This window comes from Ctenopharyngodon idella, chromosome 6, assembly GCF_019924925.1.
Source record: "Ctenopharyngodon idella isolate HZGC_01 chromosome 6, HZGC01, whole genome shotgun sequence".
Lineage (NCBI taxonomy): Eukaryota > Metazoa > Chordata > Actinopteri > Cypriniformes > Xenocyprididae > Ctenopharyngodon > Ctenopharyngodon idella.
In genome coordinates this window covers 32,492,919-32,518,741 of record NC_067225.1, presented here as the reverse complement: position 1 = coordinate 32,518,741, position 25,823 = coordinate 32,492,919, and the positions used below count along the sequence as shown (strand labels likewise).

Sequence of the window (25,823 nt, the reverse complement as noted above, 5' to 3'; positions counted from 1 at the left end):
AGCTACAACTGATCTAACACCGATTGTTAAATAATTTCTTATTTCTTGGGCTTCACTTTTTGACTTTCTTTGTGTCTTGGGATTTTTCCATTGTGCACATCATGTACCTACCTAGACACAACAAGAAGTAGTCGTCTTTGGTCACACTGACACTCTCACACGCAACCAGAAGTTGAAGACACACACACATTTACGCACATACATTTCTTATTTGTTATTATATTTCTTGAAATGCCATACATGGTAAGGTTTGATTCTTAAGTCGTATGATTGGATGCTCAAGCCATCCTGGAAATTGTTGTTTGACCTATGTCTATAAATATGACCCTTCTTCCTGAATAAATCTGAGAATGCTTTGTACCACACTTGATCTGTGTCTGCTTGATCATTTTCCTGAGATCTCGCGCTGCTGCTGCCACACATCACAGGGGTTGAGGCGCCTGTTTCTAAACTGATGACTGAGACTACAAATATTCTACCTATGATTGTGATTTTAACCCAACACGGATTCACTGGGGAAACGCGCTTATTCGTAGTCATCTACTGCCACCTTGTGGTCAAAAGCAGAATTTGAGTGCAATAACTAAAGAACATAAGAAATAGTGCTCGAGTTTTCCCAGATTGGACCTTTATTGTATCCACAAATAACGCATCTTTAAAAGTACAATGCATAACTACTGTAACTCGAGGGTTATTTCAGTAACACTCAATGCTTCAGGAACACATTCAAAACATACAGAGACGTCTGCCTATAAACTTGTTTTACTGCAATAGTTACTGAAGTTAAGAGTTTTAAAACAAGATATTGCTGCAAAGCATAATCTGTTCAAATAATGATAATGGCAAAGACATTTAACACTGGGTATACTAAATGAAAACTTAAGCATGCAACAAAATTAAGATGATAGAATAAAAAAAAAAAACCTAAATGTTACTGATGGTGAAAAAGAAATAGGTTAAAACAATGCATCAATCCACCAGATAGTATGGTGTCAACTGTCGCCTGACCACTAGAGAGCGAGCTTCACTCAAAAGTGGTAAGGCGTGTGTGTGACCCAGTTGGAGATCTGGTCTTTGGTGCGTTTGGCAGAGCTGTGGGAGGTGAAGAGCGACTTATAGGTCTCAGATTTGTCCTTCATGTCCTGGATTGATCTTTTGCTGCCGGCAACGGGACCCACGGGAGCCTTTACCGTCTTCGAGCTCTCTCCGGATGTGGATGGTCCCGGAGCTGAGCGGGAAAAAGACATCCATTATTAAGCATTCAGGATGTGATGTTAATGTGGTGATTACCACTGATAATTCTGCATGACTGATCTCTCTTTATATGTTTTTATGATGACAAAAAACACAAAAGTCTGACAAAAGAGGAAATGTACAGTCTTTTGTGTGTTCTCTAAACCTACTGTGCACATATACAGGCTGCATAATATAACAATGTTGACAACTCTCTCTTTTTTGAGGACAAGACAATATAGAAGCCTGACTTGGCCCTAGATGACATCACCACTTAATTTGCATAGTGGGGGTAAATTCATTTGCTAGTAAATATCCCTTGTGGCTTGCACAGATTCACAGGAGGACACCACAGTTTGAGGAAAGGATGGCCTGTAAGATGTTTTGTCTGGTTATTGATTATATTTTTAATGCAGACATTAAGGCATTAAGGGTCATAGAGGACCTATACTTTCATATTCATGTATATAATACACCAAATGTGTACTTAAATAGATGCATATCAAGGCAACCCGTCAAAATAAAAGTTCAGATTAGCTTAAAGAAATTATGACAGAAGTATATATATTGTACAGTAGAATTTAGCTATGACTCAATTTAATAATAATACTAACACTAATAATAATAATAATAAATTATTTTTAAGGAATAATCAAAATTTTTCTTCCATGTTTTAATTTTAGCAGTAAAGCTCTGTTGTGCAGCACTTTGTTTGACAAAAAGTTAGTTTAATGTCATATGATTAAAAGATACATTTAAGTAATGTTTTATGCCTTCGTTTGACTGCCAGAAAAATTAAAATACACAACACAGAATTTCTGAAAATACAAATGTTGTTGTTTTTATGAATTCAATTAATTAGATATGCTTTTTGATTATTAAAATGTAATTAAACCATTAAAATCCACAAAACTTACAACAGAAAACACAGAATTTGGTAAAAAAAAATAAAACAGATTTTGAGAAAAATAGGGCCCTAAAAAATATTGCAAAACATTTCTTTGAAAATCAAATTGCAACATATGGGGTGTTTGCTTCCTCTGAAACGATGATGAAATAAGTCACATCATGTGTTCAGCCCCTGAGAAACCAACACTTAAATAATTGTGCTTTCTAAACCATTTACATTTAGTTCAATTTAAAATGCAAATCTAGCCACAGCCACATCTTATCGACAGTAGCCTGGCATGCTGGGATACCTGATTCACTGCTGCCGTCTCCATTCAGTGATGTAGATTTAGTCTCTGAGGTGTTTTGGGGTAAATCACAGCTTTCTGCCAATATAAGAGAAAAGAAAAAAAAAAAAAATCTATCAATGTTTTCAAAGACATTAAAGTATGAACTTTTTTGATTCAGTATGAATCAGGCTAAAGTCATGTTTACATGTGAAATTAGCTCATGGATAATCAATCACGTTTACTTTAGCCTGATTCATACTGAAGCAAAACTAAAAGGGTGGATAGAATAAAATTCAGTTAATATTGACATTTTTCCTGTATTGATAACTCCTGTCAGTTACTTCTATGCAAAGTTTAACTTTATTCAAGCCTCACGTACTTGCTAATACATGTTATGGGATCAAAAAAAGTTAAAATCTCTCCACAGCATCTGTGACATACTGTAAATCACCACAGACTTCATTTTGACTCGTCCCTCAGTTTATTAGAAATGCACTTACATTAGATGTTCATGGGGCTTTTTTATTTTAAAAATGTAAAGTACTTTTGTTGTTAAAGCAATGTTGAAGTTATGTTTTGTTGTTGGTATTGTACAAAAGTTACTGGGTTCACAGACAAGATTATCAAGCAATTTTCTCACAATAATTCTATTTTCATACATAAAATTCTTTGTGGCTATACTTTTGAAACCATGTGCTTAACCCGCTGCCTTGCCATTTAGACTTCCATTGTAAGTTCATTTGTGCTTGTTTGCACAAATGTAAATTATTTTTAGCATGTCACAGACGTTGCCCATGGTGCTCAAGCTGTATTAAAATCCATTCTTCGAAATTCAGCGTGAACACAGAAGCAGAATTTCATCATAGGCTTAATTTTATCCAGTTATGCATTTGTGAAGTGGTTATCTTGAGTTTTAACTTGCTGAGTTAAAGTCTAACTCTCATCAATATAACAAGGACGGATTTGTTTTAAAATCAATATCCTTACAGTGAGAACGCTCATCCGGTCATAAACATCTACTGTGCAATTATACACTACCATTCAAAAGTTTGGAGTCAGTAAGATTTTTGAAATAAGTTTCTTCTGCTCACAAAAAAAGGCTGCATTTCTTTGATCAAAAATACAGTAAAACTGTAATATTGTGAAATATTATCAAAATTTAAAATAAATGTTTACTATTTGATTATATATATATATAGTAAAATGCCATTTATTCCTGTGATCAAAGCTGAATTTTCAGCATCATTACTCCAGTCTTTAGTGTCACATGATCCTTGAGCAATCAATCTAATATGCTGATTTGCTGCATTTCTGTAAAAAATATTACTTTAAAAAAAACAAAAAAAACAAAAAAAAACGTTACTGACCCCAAATCAAACAGTATAATGTATGTGTTAACATGAGACCAGTGCAGCAAATTTTGATGCCATTTAGTTTTAATCATATTTTAGTCATCTGAATTGTTTTAGTTTTAGTTGACTAAATATCATAAGATTTTAGTCAACTAAATCTACAGTATATTTAGCCGACTAAAATCGAACGGGTTTAGTTAAAGAATTTCTCTAAAATTTCCAAACCCATTATATACTCTTGGAGAAAACATCTATTAACCTGTTAAAAAATTAGTATTAAAGTCTGAACATGCAATACAGACACATTTAACTGCTGTGACATGTCTTTATTTATCTTAAAATTAAATAAAACCACTTCTCCTAAAAAAGAACACGTTCTTCTTTTCAATGAATGGTATATGCATTCTTTATAACAACTTGCATACATAATTTATTTATTCAAGCAAACATATTGATTTGAATAAATCAAATATAATTAATCCTTATTAAAGCTATTAAAGAGCACTGAATGCTCTTCTCTGTCTTTTATTGTTTGATTAATATTAAGGGTACAGACGGCAGCTGGTTTATTAGGCTGCTGTCACTTTAAGACCGAATGCGTGGATCCACATCTGATATTCTCAACTGTTTGCATTCTCTTAAGACATAACCAACTGTTTACATGAATACTCTCCAAAATGGACATTTTGACATAACGTTCTGTGTATTTGTCCATTCAGACGTGAAAGAGAGCTCAATTCAGTACTCGTGGCTGTGCACAGAAAACCGTACCGAATAGAGTTCTCTTTTGTGTTGTCATGCTTTTTCAGATCTGTCCATATGTCTGCTCTTTTTCTCCCAGACGTTTACATTTTTTTAACATTTTATGAGCCATGCAAAAAGTGTATGCCAACTTATGTCCCACGAGGTAGATCAGCAAGTTAAATCTACCACGCAGGACGACATTCTGACTGGATCTCTTCCCAAATCGTCCCTCCCCAGGGTTCCTACACATTTTCTCAACCCTATGTAACATAAATGGTTCATTACACAGCATAATATCTGGTATATAGTACAATCATCTGTAAATATTTTCTCAGGAATGGTATTCTCAAAGTGATAACGTGCTTACATGATGAGAAGAAACCTAAAACACTTTATAACTTGGGCTGAAACGATTAATCGACATTATCAACAACATTGACAATAAAAAAATTAATGACAAATATTTTTAGGTCGTATGGCCTATTTTTAGAGCCTGCAATAAGGCAGTTTGACCAGTGCGGCACTGTAGTGCAACTTTAATGTAATAATCGATCTAACATACCGATTAATCGGTGAAATAATCACAGATTAGTCGATTAATCGGTCTAATATTACTAATATTACTGTCGATTGCTCCTGTCTGCCTCGCTGCTCAGATTGGTTTGCGTCTGTAACTCCGTATAGCTTTGTTTTGAATCTCTTACTTTTATTCATTGTTGCTTATTTTTTTATTACCGTATATGTAATATTGCCTATCACACTAATCTGACGTCGCTAGCTTGTAATATTTGAATCTAAATCGCTGTTACAACGCATTTGCATTTGCAGCGCTAGCTTGTCAACTTGTTAACAGTCGCTCGCGCGCTCCTTTTTCAACGCGTTCTTCAAACAGCTGTGGTAAGTCGGATCAGTCTACAAACACGGTGAGTCATGTCATCCTCTCCCAGCATTGCTACCTGTTCCATTTGCCACATGTTTACCATAGCTCTCTCTGTCAGTGATGAGGGATTTACATGTCATAAATGTAGGGAAATAGTCAGGCTGACAGAGAGAATCTCAGAATTAGAGACACGCATCCAAACTTTAATCGAGGATAGTAAGAATGCAAGGGCTTCAGATACTGTTTTGGATGCGACTAGCTTAGTGAACTCTGTACATTGTTTGGTTCCGGCTGTAGAGCCCGTGCAGCAGGGCACTTGGGTAACGGTGAGGCGGCCTAGCCGCGAAAAACACCACTCTTCCGTTCCAATAAGAACATCAAACAGGTTCTCCCCACTCAGTGATACACCCACTGAGAATCCTGTTGAAAGTGCCCTAGTTATTGGCGATTCTATTACACGGAACGTGAAAATAGAGACACCAGCCACCATAGTCACATGTTTGCCGGGAGCCAGAGCACCTGACATCAAAGCAAATTTAAAAGTGCTGGCTAATGCTAATCGTAAATACTCTAAGATTATTATTCACGTCGGCACTAATGATGTTCGACTTCGCCAGTCGGAGATCACTAAAATTAACATTAAAGAGGTGTGTGAACTCGCAAGTACAATGTCAGGAGAAGTAATTTGCTCTGGCCCCCTTCCTGTTCGTCGGAGTGATGAGATAGTTAGCAGATTATCATCACTCAATGGCTGGCTGTCTAAGTGGTGTCCGCAAAATAATATAGGTTTCATAGATAATTGGAAAAGTTTTTGGGGCAGACCTGACCTGTTAAAAAGAGATGGTATTCATCCCTCCCGGGATGGTGCTGCTCTTCTCTCTAGTAATATGGCACATAGTCTTAGAACTGAAACATGACAAACTGGGGCCCAGGTCAGAAAGCAGCAGACAAACTGGCTAAACCGACCGTCTGCTAGCTGCCTCACGTTACAGAAGTCAGAAAATTCAGATAACTCTCAACACATAGAAACTCTTACACCTAGATATTTTCAAATAGAGACTGTGTCTGTACCCCGAATTAGTAAAAACAAAAAACTTCCAAACCCATTTAATGGTAAAAATTTAATTGATGTTCAACAAATAAAAAATAGAGATAATAATGCTAAACAAATGATAAAACTCGGGTTGTTAAATATTAGATCCCTTTCTTCAAAATCACTTATTGTTAATGATATTATCAAAGATAATAATCTAGATGTGCTGTGTTTGACAGAAACTTGGCTAAAACCGGACGATTACATTACTTTAAATGAGTCTAGTCCTCAAGGTTATGATTATCGACACAATGCCCGTCAGAAAGGCAAAGGGGGAGGTGTTGCTGTAATCTATAGTAATATTTACAGTATTAGTCAGAAGTCTTTCAAATATAATTCCTTCGAAACTATGGTACTTTACGTAACATTATGTAAGTTGACATTTGTGCTGGCTACTGTATACAGGCCACCAGGACACAATACAGACTTTATCAAAGAATTTGCTGACTTTCTATCAGAGTTAGTACTAGCTGCAGGTAAAGTCCTTGTTGTTGGTGATTTTAATATTCATGTAGATAATAAAAAAGACGCATTAGGATTGGCATTTGCAGATATTCTAAACTCTATTGGTGTTAGACAACATGTGTCAGGACCCACTCATTGTCATAATCATACTTTAGATCTAATATTGTCACATGGAATCGATATTGATGCTGTTGAAATTCTGCAGCAGAGTGACGACATCTCAGATCATTATCTAGTCTCGTGTATACTACATTTAGTCAAGGCGGCTAAACTGCCTCCATGCCATAAATATGGTAGAACCATCACTTCTACCACTAAAGATTGCTTTATAAATAATCTTCCTGATCATTTTCATCGCCTTAGCATACCAGACAGCTTAGAAGACCTCGATGTTGCAACAGAAACTATTGCCTCTGTCTTTTCCAGCACATTAGACTCAGTTGCTCCTTTGCGTTTAAAAAAGATTAAGGAAATTAATCCAATGCCATGGTACAATGACCACACTCGGGCCCTAAAGTTAGCAGCCAGAAAAATGGAGCGCAGCTGGAAGAAATCAAAACTAGAAGTATTTCGTATTTCGTGGAGAGAGAGAATGATTGAGTACAGAAAGGCCTTAAAATCTGCTAGATCTGCCTATTTTTCAAAACTCTTAGAAGAAAATAAACACAACCCTAGGTATTTATTTGATACAGTGGCTAAATTAACAAGAAATAAAGCTTCAACTTCTGATGTTTCCAAAGAGCACAGCAGTAATGACTTTATGAACTTCTTTACTTGCAAGATTGATAATATTAGAGAAAAAATAATAACCATGCAACCGTCTACTACAGTATCGTGTCAGATAGTGCATTGTAGTGTCCCTGAGGAAAAATTCAATTCATTTACTGCTTTAGGAGAGGAAGAATTGTCTAAACTTGTTAAATCATCAAAATCAACAACATGTATGTTAGACCCTATACCGACTAAGCTATTGAAAGAAATGCTTCCAGAGGTCATAGACCCTCTTCTCAATATCGTCAATTCATCTTTATCATTAGGATACGTACCAAAAACTTTTAAGCTGGCTATTATTAAACCTCTTATTAAAAAACCACAACTTGATCCTAGAGAATTAGTCAATTACAGGCCGATCTCAAATCTCACTTTTCTGTCAAAAATACTAGAAAAGGCAGTATCATCACAGCTATGTTCCTTTTTAGAAAGAAATGGTATCTGTGAGGATTTCCAGTCAGGATTTAGACCGTACCATAGTACTGAGACTGCTCTCATTAGAGTTACTAATGATTTGCTCTTATCATCAGATCGTGGTTGTATCTCTCTATTAGTGTTACTGGATCTTAGTGCAGCATTTGACACTATTGATCACAATATTCTTTTAAATAGACTCGAAAATTATGTTGGCATTAGTGGAATTGCATTGTCATGGTTCAAATCATACTTATCTGACCGTTATCAGTTTGTAGTAGTAAACGAAGACATGTCATATCGATCACAAGTTCAATATGGAGTACCACAAGGCTCAGTACTAGGACCGTTACTGTTCACTCTGTACATGCTACCCTTGGGAGATATCATTAGGAAGCATGGCGTTAGTTTTCACTGTTACGCTGATGATACTCAGCTCTATATTTCTTCGCGCCCTGACGAAACTTACCAATTCACAAAATTAACGGAGTGCATAGCTGATATAAAAAATTGGATGACCAGTAATTTCCTACTACTAAATTCAGAAAAAACAGAGATTCTAATTTTTGGACCAAAAACTTCTTCACGTAATAACCTAGAATATTGTCTAACACTTGATGGCTGCTCTGTTAAGTCTTCGTCGTCAGTTAGGAACCTAGGTGTGCTCTTTGATACCAATCTTTCATTTGAAGGCCATGTTACTAGCATCTGTAAAACCGCATTCTTCCATCTTAAAAATATATCTAAACTACGACATATGCTCTCAATGAAAAATGCAGAACAGTTAGTTCATGCGTTCATGACCTCAAGGCTAGATTACTGTAACGCTCTACTGGGTGGTTGTTCTGCTCGCCTGATAAATAAACTACAGCTCGTACAAAATGCAGCAGCTAGAGTTCTTACTAGAACCAGGAAGTATGACCATATTAGCCCAGTTCTGTCAACACTGCATTGGCTTCCTGTTAAACATCGTATAGATTTTAAAATCTTGCTAATTACTTACAAAGCACTAAATGGTTTAGCTCCCCAGTACCTGAGCGAGCTCCTAATTCATTATAGTCCTTCACGTCTATTGCGATCTCAGAATTCAGGCCAGCTGATAATACCTAGAATATCAAAATCAACTGCAGGTGGTAGATCCTTCTCCTATTTGGCACCTAAACTCTGGAACAATCTTCCTAGCATTGTTCGGGAAGCAGACACACTCTGTCAGTTTAAATCTAGACTAAAAACGCATCTCTTTAACCTGGCATACACATAACACATTACCAATTTATATTTCCAAATCCGTTAAAGGATTATTAGGCTGCATAAATTAGGTCAGCCGGAACCGGGAACACTTCCTATAACACCTGATGTACTCGTTACATCAGAAGAAGAATGGCATCTACGCTAATATTAGTCTTTCTGTTTATCCCGAGGTTCACCGTAGTCAACCGGATCCGGGCCGTATCCAGGTGAGACCAAGGACCTGCACCTTGACACGACCACAACGCAGCCCTGAAGTATCAGCAGAGATTGAGTCAACTAGATCATCCCCTGTGAAGGCCTCATCGACACGACAGCCACGACACAGTTCCTCAACAACCGTCCATACCGGCGTGATGAATACGATCCTCAATTGGATGGAACTGAAATAAATACTTTTAATGTTGCGATCCTATTGGACTTATGATAGCAACCTGAATTGTAACAAAGCACTGTTGGCCAGAGGAGAACTGGCACCCCGACTAAGCCTGGTTTCTCCCAAGGTTTTTTTCTCCATTTTAACACCAATTTGCCACTTGTCTGCCACCTGATGTCACCTGATGGAGTTTGGGTTCCTTGCCGCTGTCGCCTCTGGCTTGCTTAGTTGGGGACACTTGACTTGACATTTTGATATTCAACAGTGCTTTTGATCTGCCTGCATTGACACTATTCTTTAAGAGCTGCTGTGCAGTCAAACAATGTACCAGTTATCAATGTAAAGCTGCTTTGACACAATCTACATTGTAAAAAGCGCTATATAAATAAAGGTGACTTGACTTGACTTAATAATCATTAGATTAATCGATTACCAAAATAATCATTTGTTGAAGCCGTATTTATAATTATATATATAATTACATATAATTATATGTAATTAGTGAGGTTCAAAAGAGACACAGTTTTAGTAATGAATACATGTGCCTTGAATTCATTCAGTCGTGTTTGACAATCACTTAACTTTTGCCATGAAATCATTCTGCTTGTATAATTCTTTTTTTTTTTTTTTTGAAATTCTTAATTTGGAACCACAAATGTTTCCATACTCTTGTTTTCTTTCTTCCATACTTTTCCAGACCTGAAAAATATTTAAATCAAATTTTATACTTTTCCAAACTGCGTAGGAACCCTGCCTCCCAAACACTTTTGTCCTGTTTTTATTCATTGACATAAATGTCAATAGATTTTCGTCATAGTTTTTGTCATTCAAAACTGGTTTTATTTAGTTATCGTCTCGTTTTTGTCTGTGAAAAAAAAAAATGTACACTGGACTAGTGTGATAGAATTTCTTACTGAGCTTGTCTGAGTTACTTTCTATCTTTCTTTCATCTCAGCTGTCTTGATGATGTAATGCCAGTAAAGCCGGTAAACCCAGTACAACTTCCACACAATATGCATAAGAGAAAGGGGCTGTTTACATAGAGAGAAATCCACCCACTGGAATTTAGTCTGTAATGCATGACTAAACATTCTTAGTTCAAACAACAAAACTGAGACTTTAGGCAGAACTAAAGTGGATTTTGAATCTTGTACCTTGTACACAGTCTTCTTGAAGCCAAATGATAAGTTTTTTTGTGAGGAACAGATGAAAACAAGTCGTTAAAATGCATTGCTTAATATATTACACCACAGACAAATAGCGGAATCGATTCTTACAAATCCCATGACTTGCATGTGACGATGCAAAGAATGACAAAGGTTTGATCTCTCTGGTGGAACACTGATGATTTTCAATGAACTGAAGAGGGAAATTAATACAGGCACTGAATGAGAAATGGGTGAGTAAATGATACCAAATTTCCATTTCTGAGTGAACTATTCCTTTAATTTAACTAAGGATGAATGACATCACTGATAAGCACTGATATGAACAAGAAATACTGTTCAAAAATGAAGGAACTTTAATGTGATTTATAATGCAAACCGTATATGTTACTGTACCTGCTGAATCCTGTTTCTTGGAGACTTTAGTATCTTTGCTCTTCTTTGATTTCTGCAAAGTAAGAAAAAAAAGAAGAATAGTTCATTACACAATAAAAGTGCTTTTCAAGACAAAGATATAAAAGGAGTGAATGTTTTTTGCTCATTCAGTCTGTTATCATTTCCTCTTCTCTCACTGAATTGGATAACAGATATGGATTTGTATTAATGACGGTTTTTAATTGCAACTCCCATCAAGCACATCCCAAGCATCACTGCAATTCTACACTAGCAAGGCATCAGTTTACTTTTGCAGTTTTAGCCTTTGATCGGCGCTCCTCCATAGCCTTCTGTAGCTTCTCCACTTCCTCTTTAGTCCCATTCAGCACCACAAGGTCGTCTTCTTGGAAAGGATCTCCACACTATAAAAAAACAAACAAAAAAAAACAATAGCAACATAAAACAACAATAAAAGTTGTGGTGTGAACAATAAAGGGTCTGAGATCACTTCAGTGCTGAAGAGGACCAAAATAAAAACAGGGTTCTCTTTTGAGTCCATTAGATTGTGAACACCAAAAGGACTGAGGTCACTCCAAATATTGATAACTACTGTGAAACAACCCTGTCCTGATACTGTACTTTAGTGAAAATATACACAACTAGTCAATCTTTCGGACACATTTACTCAGACTTAATTATTTTCCACACTATTAAAGTCATCAAAATATTATATAACGGAAGTATAGGAATTAGTCACCAAAATGTAATAATAATATATCACGAATAGGGGTAATTTTAACAATTTCGATTCCGATTCTGCTTATCGATTCCTAATTTCGATGCCAATAAGGTTAAAAAAAAAACATTATTGCAAAACATTTCATTATAGCTGAATACCATGAACAAAAATCAACAGGCTAAAGAACACTTACACAATTAACTTTTGCTTATGGTTTTAAAATACCATGGCAAAAACAACTAGCCTAACTATCCTAGCCTAAATATAAAGCATTATTAAAGCTGCAAGCAGCGATGAAAGGGCCCTCGCACCCGGGCTCAGCACCACCTGGTGGCCTTAGGAAAACTGTGAACAGTGGGCGACATGCATGTAAGCGAGTAAATACAGTAAAAAAAATTCCAGAGCAAATTACATACTGTTATTTGCGCAAACTAAACAGTAATCTGAGAAATCTAATCCAGTCTTAATGTGAATGTCTGTGATTGCTGATGTTGTATTTTCCTAACACTTCATGTGTTTTTTGACCTCCCTGAGCTATCATTTGTGCACCTATCTTATGCACCAAAAGCATGCTTTCATTTCATTTTAATATGTGTGGTATACGATGAAAAAATTAAATTATAAAATTAATAAATAGAGCCAAATTTGAATATCAGTTTCGGGTAATAGTAAGGTACGTCTAAATTTTTCTGCTCACTATGCAAGTTTATTTTAAACAGACACTTTTATAAAATCATGTGAAATTTACTTAAATTTGGGTGTTTAATAAATTTGAATTATATCAATAAACAATTAATTTAAAGACATATGCGTCATACATGATGTTCGCAAACACAGCACATGACTTTCTGTAACACCCATGTCTAGAAAACACACACTCTCCTCAGTAAAAAAAAAAAAAAAAAAAAAAAACTTTGTAGTATGAATCAGTACATGAAAATCACAGGTGTCGGGTAATAATAACTGTAACTCAAACGACATTTAGAAAACTAGTCCTGTTCAAATAGTCATATAGTATCATGGTTCAATTTCAAATGAGTGTGAAGTTATCATTTGCAGTTCAAAATTTTTATAAGTTCATCAATAAATGGGTAATCAGTAAAAAAGTTATAGACCACTAATCAAGACTGTAAAACACACATACACACACTCAGACAGAGACACACACATACACAGACCCACACACACACACAGAGAGAGAGAGAGAGAGAGAGAGAGAGAGAGAGAGAGAGAGAGAGAGAGAGAGAGAGAGAGAGAGAGAGAGAGAGAGAGAGAGAGAAAAATCCACATGCAAACCAAAATATCTGACTTCCTGTCGGAGCTAATGACTAAATTATAAAGTTGTCCGGCTTAATGAGACCAATATGTGTACCGAGTTTGGTGACTGTAGGTTAAACTAACCCCCCCACTTTTGTCAAAAGGTGGCGCTATAGTGCCCCTCCTCCCTGCCCGTTTCTAAGGCTTTGCCCATGTCTACTGGATGACAATCCTGACATGTGACAAGTTTCATGCAATTTGAAGCATGCTAAGAGTCTCAAAAGCATCCAAAACAAATATTGAAGTTTGATCTGTTGCTACGGCAACAGTGTTTGAAAAATATCAAAAATCTTTTCACAGGTCTACATTTGCCATGTCTTGACATTATTCTAATGAAGTTTAAAGCAAATCGGGTAAAAATAAGAGGGTGATCTCAAAGTGACACAATTCCTGGTGCCGGTTGGTGACTCACAATAGTCACATCCATGTGATCAGGCTCCTACAACGAACACACAGCTGAAGTTTCATAAAAATCAATGTATGCAGAAGTTACACACAATGTGTTACTTCTGCATACACACAATGTATGCAGAAGCAGCACTTCCTGTTTCCCTTATCTCACCATAAATCCGTTGCCTCGCTAAGGCCAAACCGTTTGAGATATCAAAAATCTGCTCGCAATTTAGCATCCTTAATGTCTTGACTTCATGCTGACCGAGTTTGGTGGTGATCGGATTAATCACCTAGGAGGAGTATATCAAATTCCAGAGCATGCGTTTTTCAAACAACCCATAATAGCTGACTTCCTGTTGAGCTCGCGTATAACTTAGAGCATGAAAGTTGTTAGGCCTGATGAGGTCTATATGTGTACCGAGTTTCATACTAATACATGCAAGCGTGTTTGATATACGGACCAAGTTTTCGGAGCCCATTCAAGGGGGCGCCGTAGAGCCCCTGTGCCACGCCCGGCTCCCGCCTCGCCGCAGATTCCAATGTGTGTGCCAATTTTCAAGAGTTTTTGAGCACGTTAAGGCCCCCAGAAAGCCCCGGATGGTAGAAAAAAAAAAAAAAAAAAAATCCTTAGAAAAACAATAGTGCCCTGCGCCTTAGTGGCTTGAGCCCCAATAATAATAATATTACACTCAGTAATTAAAAAAGAACAAAAACAAATTAGCAATCGCACAAATAAACACCTAAACAAAGATACGATTGAAATAGTGTTTTAAAATTTTCAGGTATTCAGGTACAGAAACTTTAATCAAATGTAAAAGAACACTGCACTTTATAAATGAAATATACATTACAAATACAGTTACAAAAGTTATTCAGCCAAGAAAAGCGACTTTGTCTTTTGTTGTTTGATTAACGTTTTTATAGAGACGGCAGCAGGAACATTAGGCTGCTGTCACTTTAAAGGGTTAGTTCACCCAAAAATGACAATTTCTGTCATTAATTACTCACCCTCATGTCGTTCCACACCCATAAGACCTTTGTTTATCTTCGGAACATAAATTAAGATATTTTTGATAAAATCCAAGAGGAAAAAGAAGAATCTTACGGGTTTGGAACGACATGAGGGTGAGTAATTAATGACAGAAATTTCATTTTTGGGTGAACTAACCCTTTAAAGTCATATTAAAATACACACAAAGGAATGGATAAGAGGAATCAAAATTTTCATTTTATAACAATTTCGACCTTAAAAGGGATAGTTCACCCAAAAATGAAAATCCTATCATCATTTACTCACCCTCAAATTGCTTTGTTCTGCTGAACACAAAGGAAGATATTTTGGATAAAGTTTGTAACCAGGCCACTTTAGGGCACCACCGACTTCCATAGTAGGGAAAAAAAAATACTATGGAAGTCAATGGTGCCCCAGAACTGTTCAGTTTCCCACACTCTTCAAAATATCTTCCTCTGTGTTCAACAAAACAAAGAAATTTAGATGAGGATGAGTAAAAGATAACAGAATCTGTGTGAACTAAGTATGCGATACCAGAATTGGAATTTATTTTTCAATTCCAAACCCTTATTCGCAAAACAGGTCATAAAGCATGTACAAGAATGTCGTACAAAGCAGGTATAACAGCTTTTCCTGAAAAACAGAAAAATGTTGTACTGATGACAAAGTTAACTGAAAGCCAAACACACACACAATCATGAACGACGAAGGCATTCAGCAGCAGCTATTGTCTTGCACACAAAAGCACTAATCTCTCTCGCTGATCAGCAAACACAGGCCATCGGCCCTTGGGCTCACAACAGGTCAGATCTTTTCAGTCTCTCTGTGCTCAGGTGGGAAAAAACAAGGCGGTAATGCATCTGGAATCATATTTATCTAGAAACGAGGTGCCTGACGAAGAGAACAGGAAGTGGAGAGAGCAAACAGAGATAAAAAGCATGAAGGTAAAATTGGAGAGAGAAAAAACCCACAACACATCTACTAAGCAAATGATACTAAAGTGTGATACTTTCAAAATGAATGGTGTCAGTTTCATGCTGACTTTTTTTTCCAGATCATACTGTATACAATTTTGGCAGTCCTTGTTCGAATTTTTGACGGAATTTGACGGAATTTTCATTTTATGCATGATCATAGCAACTATCTTTTCAGAATCGAACCAATTAGCATCTAATTCCTCAAAGCCGTTCACTAAACAGGGCAAGCCTGAAACCATATAAAGTTGTATGAGGATAAACCAGTTCTGCTCAACACAACAGCTTACACAACTGGTAAGACACAGTTAATATCATGCTTCATGACAATAATTCTTCTGAGACAAGAGTGTTAAAGAGCAAAATAGGTGCAAATTACTACTTGAGCTTGACCAACCATTTTTCACCTCCTTACGCTCCTCCTCTCCTCTCACGGGGAGTGTTACCGAGCAGCCAAAGCTCATAGTCGCGGGAGGACAGCGACAACATCATTAGAGCAACAACAACGACTCACACCCAAAGCGGTTTCCTATCGCAGAAAGGCAGATGCACTGACAGTAAGTGCTTGGTGGTAGATAACTAGTCACGGCGGAGCATGTTAGACTGAGGTCATGTGGAAGTCAGCGTCTCTGAGTGAATTTGTTAATGTTTAATCCCATTTCCCATTTCCAGGAGTGGATACGGCTTGAGCTAAAAAGGTAGGGTCAGTTTGAGTCATGGATTTATTTAGCTGTCTAAATACACTTGATGTTTATGTTTCAGAAAACCAAAACATTAGTCCGTAAAGAGGTTTCGTTTTCCTTTTAACTACGGAAAAAAAAATCTAATATAACAAACTCTAAAAATACTAAAATCAGGCATTTAATTTGATATATAAAAATACATAAAAATGCATTTAAAGGCTGGTTATAAAGTATTAGTAAAACAACAAAACGAAAACCTGTTGAAGCATAATGTCTTCCCATCAGCACGTGGTTTCAGCATGACATGAAAACTATACAAATCTGCTTTTCTTTGATGTACATTTAGCTTTGTAATCTTAGCAGGTGCCTTACAAGTCAGTTTGCTATCGAACAAATACTCAGATAGTTAGAAAACTGCATGAATCATGTTTCAATACAAAGCACTGAGATTGTATTACCAATAAAAGCTTACATCTAGCACAGCACAGGTTTTACGCGCTGCCTTAATTAATCATTCCAGGATATAAAATGGCTTATTTATGACATTTACTGTGCAACAACTACAGAAAAAAATTCAAATGAATGAATCAGTTCATCTGTGCAAATGTGTGTTTCAAAATACAAGCAAGCATCAACATAGCAATTTATGCTGAAATATTAAGAAGAAAGGACTTTGATTTTAAAAAAATGCTGGCAAACATTTGCCAAAACCACAGCATCCTGCCTGTACTACTTGCCGATTTGAAACATAGGAAACTTTAATATGCACAGCACAAATTGTGTGCAGAATAATTAGATAATCATTCAATAATAAAATGTATTGATAAAATAGTTTTAAATGCTTTAAGCATAATCAAAAAGGTTCATTGCTTCATCCCCCATCCCTACAACCCTCATCTTTGATTTATTTTTGTTTGTTGTAAAACACCCTAACTACATTCTGCTGTGACATACACGATCGGTCAAAAAAAAAAAAAAAAAAATCAGCATATTAGAATGATTTCTAAAGGATCATGTGACACTGAAGACTGGAGTAATGATGCTGAAAATTCAGCTTGGATCACAGGAATAAATTACACTTCACAATATTTTCAAACAGAAAACTGTTCTTTTAAATTATAATAATTCACATATATTACTGTTTTACTGTATTTTTTAATCAAATAATTGCAGCTATGGTGAGCACAAAACACTTTTAATATATATATATTTTTTTAAATCGTAATTATTCCAAACTTTTGACCTGTATAGTGTACATACTACATCAACAGTGAAACTCAGTCACACCTTCTAAAGAAATGTTATGTCATACATTTACATATATTAGTAAAAATACATATATTACTATATATTACTAGTAAGTTACATATATTAGTACGCACATAATGGTAAAATTTGAAGCTGTATAAATCAAAGTAATATAATGCATTTTGAATGAACAATGCAATAATGAATTAACAAATTAACATTAACCAAGATTAACAAATTCTGTATTAAATATAATATATATATATATATATATTTATATATGTGACCCTGGACCAGAAAACCAGTCATAAGTCACAAATTATTGATTTTTCTTTTATGCCAAAAATCATTATATTAAGTAAAGATCATGTTCCATTAAGATATTTTGTAATTATCCTACCGTAAATACTGTATATCAAAAATGTATTTTTGTGAGTGGCTATGCATTGATAAGTACTTCATTTGGACAACTTTAAAGGCGATTTTCTCAATATTTAGATTTTTTTGCACCCTCAGATTCCAGATTTTCAAATAGTTGTATCTCGACCAAATATTGTCCTATCCTAACAAACCATACATCAATGGAAATTTATATGATATATATATTACTTGTTCATGATATGCAATGCATTATCTAATGTTATACTACAGGGATGTTGAATGCTCAAATCTGATTGGTTGTCGAACGTTCTAACAACATGACTCACCAGCAAACAACTGCGGTTCTTGAGGTAGATAAACATACAGTTTCGCTTTTAGTAGAGACACTGCTGCCGTGAGAAATGCACAGACTCCGGTAGGCTAATTCACATATGCTTATTCTCTCTCTCTCTCTCTCTCTCTCTCTCTCTCTCTCTCTCTCTCGTTAATAACTGTATTAGTCTGCTACAAAATCTCTCAAGTCTCCGTTACTAGTTCTGAAATGACGTTTTGGAATTAGCAACGGAGGTGTGGGATGAGATGCATAAGAGTGTTTTAAGGACAAAAACCTGACAAATGTCTTGAAATACAACATCTGAACGCTGTCTTGAGGTGGTTAACCATAGTATAAGCCGAATAATTGCCTCCAGACCACTGAATTATTAGAAAATAATGCACACTCACATTACCACCTCAGGTGTGCATTATTTTCTGATAATTCAATGACCCAATGTCAATTATTCCTTACCTAACACTTTTTGTAAAGTGCTACTGTTAATGTCAAACTATTGTTTAAAAGTTTGAGGTCAGTATGATTTATTTTCATTTAGGAAATTAATGCTTTTAAATTGATCAAAAGTGACAGTTTAGACATTTACATTGCTACAAAATTTGAAATTCTATTTCAAATATATGCTGTTCTTTTGAACTTCCAATACACCAAAGAAAAAAAATGTTTCCTGAGCATCTTGTGCCTTAAGACTGGAGTAATGAAGCTGAAAATTCAGCTTAGATCACAGGAATAAATTACATTTTACAATTTGTGCTTTTAAATTATAATATTGTGAAAATTGTGCTTTTAAATAATAATAATAATAATAATAATAATAATATTTCACATATATTACTGTTTTACTGTATTTTTAATCAAATAATTGCAGCTATGGTGAGCACAAAACATCTTTCAATATATATTTTTTTTTAATAAATCCTAATTATTCCACACTTTTGACCTGTAGTGTACATTCTACATCATTAGTGAAACTCACAGTCACAACTTCTAAAGAAATGTTATGTCATACAGTGACTATCATCCAAAAGTTGTTCTTAAAATCCCACTATACCATTTTTACAATCCTCTGGATGGCTTTAACCTAGAATTGATTTTGATAGCCCTACCTTAAACTTCTAAACACTACATGATGCTGATAGAACGGTGTGTGCTTTTCATTCTTTAAGGTGACAATGGCCTACATCAGCATGCTATATAAGCCCCTGCGGGTTCATTAAACAACTTACACTGCCAAGACAAAACTGATATACACAGCTCCTTTGTGTCCAGCAACTGGGACCTTTACCAGGCCTCATGGTGAACGCAGCTATCTGGGGTGCTATTAAATGGAACCCCGAGGGTTGTTGCACTTAGAAAAGAGTGACACAAGAGAGTTATATCCCAGGAGAGAAGACGTTTGTCCTCTTACTGAAATATGAAGGCAAACGTTGTCACTGTCATAGGCTATGATAGGGGATTACATCACTGTGCGTCATTATGAGAAATAAAAACACTCCTGAGTAATGGAGACACCCTGTTCAAAAATACTGCAGATGTTTATCCATGTACTTAATGATATGATTACTTCTGTCCATGAATTCACAACACAGCTGAGATAGTGGGGCCAAAACATTCATTTACTCTAAAACTGCTCGGGAGTTTAATGTTCATTACACGTTAGTGTTGTCAAAAATATTGATATTTCGATGTGTATCGATACTGAAATATCTTAAAAGGTTCCAATACACCTTTTCTGCATTATCGATACACCGATAGCAGCTGCACGTTTGCGCTCTCTCTTCTCTCCGACGGCGAATTGAAAAACACCCGCCTCCTCTCACTTTTTTTTCCTCATTCGCTCCGTTTGAATAGTGCTTGTATTGTGGCTAATTTTAGTAATTCCCGCAGGTTTCGTGCTTACACCAAAAGCGCATGCACCATTGTGGTGCTCTCATAAAGGGTCCGCGCATCACCTCTTAAAGTGACAGCAGCCTAATAAACCTTCTGCTGTCTGTCATGTTGATCAAATACAATGAAAACTCTCCAGTGTCATTTTTCATTTGATTACTTTCATTACTACCGTTAGACCCACCTGAAAAACTTAAAATAAATACGATAGAATAAAGAGACAATGAAGTAAACATATCAAAAATAGTATCGAGCATCAATATTTTTTAAGGTATCGTATCGAAGTTGGAAATTCCAGTATCGTGACAACACTATTAAACATTATCCACCTTTACGTCATCGTTTGAAGGCTGAATTAGACGATTTTATTAGTTTTTTTGTATGTTTAGATGTTTATTTGCTTAATTTTTTTTTTGTTTTTTTTTTGTTGTTTTTTTTAAATGAGTGGTAACACTATGTTACATTAAGGCAATAGCTAACAAAATAACAATAAAGAATACTTTTACAGCCTTTATTAATATTAATGTCATTAATATTAATATCATTATGTGCATACTAATACATATATTAGTACGCACATAATGGTAACATTTGAAGCTGCATAAATGAAAGAAATAATGCATTTCAAATGAACAACGTAATAATGAATCAACAAATTAACATTAACCAAGAATAACATATATATATATATATATATATACATACATATATATGCGCAACACATTAACTAATTAACAAAAAACTAACTTTTTGTAAAGTGCTACTGTTAATGTCAAACTTTTATTTATTCAAACTTTTATTTTATTTATTTACTACTGTTTAAAAGTTTGGGGTCAGTATGATTTATTTTCTTCTTTTAAGGAAATTAAAGCTTTTATTCAGCAATGACACATTAAATTAATCATTTACATTTCTACAAAATTTGAAATTCTTTTTCTAATAAATGCTGTTCTTTTGAACTTTCAATACATCAAAGAATCCTGAAAAATAAAATGATCATGTTTCTTGAGGATCTTGTGCCTGAAGTAATGATGCTGTGAAGCTTTGCATCAAAGGAATAAATTAGATTATAAAATAGAAATGGAAAATACAAAAGAGACGTTTTAAATTGTAAATATTTCACAATATGACTGCTTTTACTGTATTTTTAATCAATAAAAAAAAAGATCTGTGGTAATCAACAGCGTAATTAAACTGAACTCATTTAATGATTAACAGAAAGGTAACTGTATACAATGTAATACTTTAATATTTTATTTAACTGCTTCTCTGATTGTTTTGCTCTTCTGTTCTGTTTCAGGAAGTCTATAGTTGCTTTTCAGATGTTGGACTATTATGGTCCAGCTTGAGAACACCAAGTGCAGTTTTCTCTTCTGCCTTGGAATCTGTATCCTAATATGTTCTGCCATCTACCTGAAAGCCAAAATATCCAATGCACCTCTTCCTACAAATGACTTGAGCAGCCAATCCCCACTAGCCTGCGAGACCTGTGACATTCTTCCACCTGCGACTCCCGGGTTTAAATGGCAACGAAAAGACTGTAAGAAAATCAGCTATGAGCCTAAACCGGACACAAACTGCACTCTTTTGCAGTCAGAGCTGCATTTTATTATGGCACCACTGAGCAAAGAAGAGGAAGACTTTCCTTTGGCTTTCATCATCACCATTCACAAAGAGCTGGAAACATTTGTGCGGCTACTGAGAGCCATCTACGCGCCACAGAACGTCTACTGCATTCACATTGATGATAAAGCGCCAGAAGAATACAAGACGAGCGTCCGAAACCTATCTGGGTGCTTCTCGAACGTCTTCCTGGCATCCGTCAACGAAAAGGTGACCTACGCTGGCTTTTCCCGTCTGCAGGCTGACATCAACTGCATGAAAGACCTGGTGAAGTCTCCCATAAAATGGAAAAGAGTTATAAACTTGTGCGGCCAGGACTTCCCCATCCAGAGCAACCTGGAGTTAGTCCGGTACATGCAAGGATCCGAATGGAAAGACAGGAACATGACGCCGGGAATCAAGCAGCCACCCACTATGAAGCACAGGACAGAGTTTCAGTATGAGGAGGTAAAGGGCACCTATGTGGCACCAAAGGGCAGAGGTCAAAGGAAGGGACCACCTCCGCACAGTCTGACAATTTACTTCGGGACTGCTTATTACTCTTTGACGAGACCATTTGTGGAGTTTGTCCTCAAGGACCCGGTGGCCAAAGACTTGCTGGAGTGGTCTAGAGACACCTTCAGCCCGGATGAGCATTACTGGGTGACGCTGAATCACATAAAGGGTAAGCCAAAATGCAATAATCATGTCAAGTCAATTGTTTCAAAGCAGCTTAACAGTAATAAGCAAACAGTGATGCAAAGTTCATCAAATATGAGACAAATTCAGCTCTAAAAAGACAAGCTCAAGCAGTTCAGTGTTGATTCAATTCAGTTCAATAACAGTGTCAATGCTGTAAAATTCATCGGTTATCAATCTAATTTAATTCAGCCATAAAGCAGGTCTACAAAAGACAACAGTGTCATTATGCAGCTCAATTTATTTCAAATGTTGTTCTCATGTGATAGTGTCAGTGAAGTCAATAATCATAAGCATAAGTGGTTTTTAAGTGCTGTTGATTCAGTGTTAGTTGCAGTGAGCGACTTCAGATAAAGCAAGATACAAGAAGTAATACAGATGACTCAGAGGCATATAATATCCAAATCATAAAACTCTTCTTCTGTGTTTATTTAGAAGCACCTGGCAGCCACGTAGATGGTGAATGGGAAGGTAACATTCGTGCAATCAAATGGAGGGACCAAGAAGGAACAGCACATCAGGGCTGTAAAGGTACAGACCGGCTAAAGCAAACACTTCTTGATTAAAATGTTGCATTTATTTCTAGGGGTTGGAATCTTTAGGCACCTCAAGATCCAATCCGATTCTAAAATGATTTTAGATCTAATTAGGGGCCAAGCACCAAAGGTGCATAGGCACCTATTGTAATCGTTGATGTTCCAATTCTTCTTAATTTTGCATCATAAAAGCCACTTAAACGGAGGTTATACAGGTGATGCATCAGAGAATCCATTTTTTCTCCCATACCTTTTTATTTCAGACTGAGCCGATCGAGTCCTTTGCGCAGTCTTCATAACATTACAACTTCTCAACAACAGACTGTATATTCATGATGTAGACATAGGGTTCTAATCTTGTGTGTATGGATTTAAAAAACACTGTTTGTTTCTACAGGACAATACATCAGAGATATCTGCGTTTTCGGGATTGGCGACTTACCATGGATTATCAAAAAAGAGAGTATGTTTGCTAATAAATTTGAGACCGCAAGCTTCCCGGAAGCCCTGGATTGTCTGGAACTGTGGCACAGGCATAAAGTTCTCCAGCACGCTACAGTTCCCATTCAGCCATCATGGCGTCTCATCACAGAGGTGGAAGTCATCAACAGCACTCTCAATGTAACAGCAGGGGACTTTGTCTGACCAAGCATCACAGAAATTACACAAAGAAAGAGAAATTCACACCGTTTACAGGCTTGTCAACTTCTGCATGCTCACAGCCTTGTATAACATCAAAAAATAGCAAACTTCAAATCTCCTTGAGGTCAAAGTACCATCTGGTACATGTAGAAATGAAGAAAAAATTAACAGAAACATTTTCTGCTTTACAGAGTAAATGTGTCATGACAATATTAATTTCACACGGCAGTGCAGCTCATGATGTTTAAATGTCATAAACATTTAAACACTGATTGTTATGTGAGTGTTGAGTACTGTGACTGGTGTACAGTTAGTAATAATAATAGTTCTATTTATTTTTATTTATTAACTGCTGTTTCTCAAATGGATAAACTGTAGATAAATAAAAGGCACGAAATTCCTTTGCAATGGACAAATCCAGGATACTGTACTGCTATACAATCTGTTACAAGAAAAACTAAAGAGAGAAGCCTCATTATTTGTTTGCATTTAAAGAAAATTGAATCTTAAATGTATTATATAAGGTAAAATTAAAATATTTGAAAATACATATATTAATTTCATTGCATACTTTTAAAAAAACAATTTAAATAGCCAATTTAAATAAATAAAACATTTTTTATACTGAGATTCGCAGACATCAGTATGGCATGTCACTCAATACTTTCATAAGCCTCGTATTTTTAATATGTACATTTTCATGCAAGAACACCTGCTCTAAAGAAGTAAATATGGTGAAATTGTGATATCAACACTGTTCACATATTTTCCGAGATGTCAATTGTATTCAACAGATGAAAACTCAGTTGTATACTTCAAGCACTTTCATTTGCACTGTAGTCTTAATAAATGTGCCTTAGTAACTTGGATAGAAAATTCAGAAAAGTCTCTATTACAACATGGAGCCAGCGTGAATTACTGAAACTAGGCAATGCTGGCAGAGGAACACATTACAGTCTTTGACATTTCCATCACAACCACAATGTCAACCACTGCATCTCACTATAGAGGTTGAAGCAATGTTCCCTCTAATTTTTTTTCTTGCTGAGCAAAACATTTCTCTACTGAGCCACCTGAGCAAAAACATTCTTTATACCAGACCAAAACACACACAAAAAAGGTTTCATCGTGCAATTGTAACTTTTAACTTTAAAGTGCCATTTCTATTTTATTTTACCTTTGATCTAACTTAGTGATATATTAAATCTTATTTTTGAAAACAAGCAGTTCAGTCACTAAATTAAGCACATTTTAGGTTACCTGAGTTTTTGTTCAGTGCTGTGCTAACTGTACCAGTCTTTACCAAGAAATTCTAATAAAAATCATTTAAAAATCTCCCGCAGGACAATTCAGTTCTCTATGATAATATAATAGGTTTTGGACAAACACAATGTGTTTTTGTACAGTCTTTTGCTTATGAATTTCCTAAATTTTCTATATCAAGGGGTTTTAAACTTTTTTAATGGCAAGGAGCCATAAACAATCCCCTGTGAGATCAATTCTTTATTAGGCTGTGGCACCCGGGGAGCGATTGGGGGTTGGGTGCCTTGCTCAAGGGCACCTCAGTCATTTCCTGCCGGTGCTGGAATCGAACCAGCAACCTTTGGGTTACCAGTCGGACTCACTAACCATTAGGCTACGACTGCCCCTTTTAATATATTATTATAATAAGCATTATGTGATATGTGAATATGTGAACTCTTTTATAGTTAACATCCCTGAAACCCACACATACACACACCCACACCCACCCAAAATCTATTTAAACTGAGGTATTTTGAGTTTGCACGCTACACCTATGGTGGGAGCTATTTGGTCCGCAAACATGGCAGTAGTCTTACCGCGACTGATTTGGCTCACTGCCGCTCACATGTGCTCACATTCTCTCTCTATGAAACCTGTAAACTGCATTCACCATTCTTTCTGCGTGGCCAAGGCATCAGAAGTGCGCGGCCACTAGGGTTTGAAACATCCAACAACAAAGGCAAATGTTAGTGAGATGCACACCACGAAGCAAATGAGCATTGGTGAATTCTGTAAACAAATACGACTCTCTAAAAGCGGGCATTGCGTCTGAAATGAAA

General features: G+C 36.0%; 2 protein-coding genes across 3 annotated transcripts in view; one reads left to right on the top strand and one right to left on the bottom strand.

The window, feature by feature from the left end:
- Positions 1 to 606: 606 nt before the first annotated feature.
- Positions 607 to 25,823, bottom strand: part of rtf2 (replication termination factor 2) — a 36,295-nt gene continuing 11,078 nt past the window's right edge. Inside the window, exons 6-9 of the mRNA XM_051896685.1 lie at positions 11,604 to 11,717; positions 11,317 to 11,368; positions 2,433 to 2,507; positions 607 to 1,228 (exon numbers count right to left, since the gene is read on the bottom strand). Coding sequence (XP_051752645.1) covers positions 1,029 to 1,228; positions 2,433 to 2,507; positions 11,317 to 11,368; positions 11,604 to 11,717 — 441 coding nt within the window. The 3' untranslated portion in view covers positions 607 to 1,028. The remainder of the gene's footprint in view (positions 1,229 to 2,432; positions 2,508 to 11,316; positions 11,369 to 11,603; positions 11,718 to 25,823) is intronic.
- Positions 10,549 to 25,074, top strand: gcnt7 (glucosaminyl (N-acetyl) transferase family member 7). Of its 2 annotated transcripts, none has more exons than XM_051896683.1 (4): positions 10,549 to 11,153; positions 21,561 to 22,547; positions 22,997 to 23,092; positions 23,495 to 25,074. In XM_051896683.1, exons 2-4 carry the CDS (start codon positions 21,596 to 21,598, stop codon positions 23,740 to 23,742), a joined length of 1,296 nt encoding a protein of 431 aa, XP_051752643.1. In that variant the 5' UTR covers positions 10,549 to 11,153; positions 21,561 to 21,595; the 3' UTR covers positions 23,743 to 25,074. The 2 variants fall into 2 exon arrangements, with proteins under 2 accessions (XP_051752643.1, XP_051752644.1); XM_051896684.1 differs by lacking the exon at positions 10,549 to 11,153 and adding an exon at positions 15,210 to 16,428.

What these genes read in the sequence shown, in the direction of transcription:
- gcnt7 (XM_051896683.1), top strand. Translation starts at nt 21,596, where the DNA reads ATGGTCCAGCTTGAGAACACCAAGTGCAGTTTTCTCTTCTGCCTTGGA. An exon ending in GACGCTGAATCACATAAAGG is followed by an intron (nt 22,548 to 22,996) that starts GTAAGCCAAAAT and finishes GTGTTTATTTAG; the next exon opens with AAGCACCTGGCAGCCACGTA. An exon ending in AGCACATCAGGGCTGTAAAG is followed by an intron (nt 23,093 to 23,494) that starts GTACAGACCGGC and finishes TTGTTTCTACAG; the next exon opens with GACAATACATCAGAGATATC.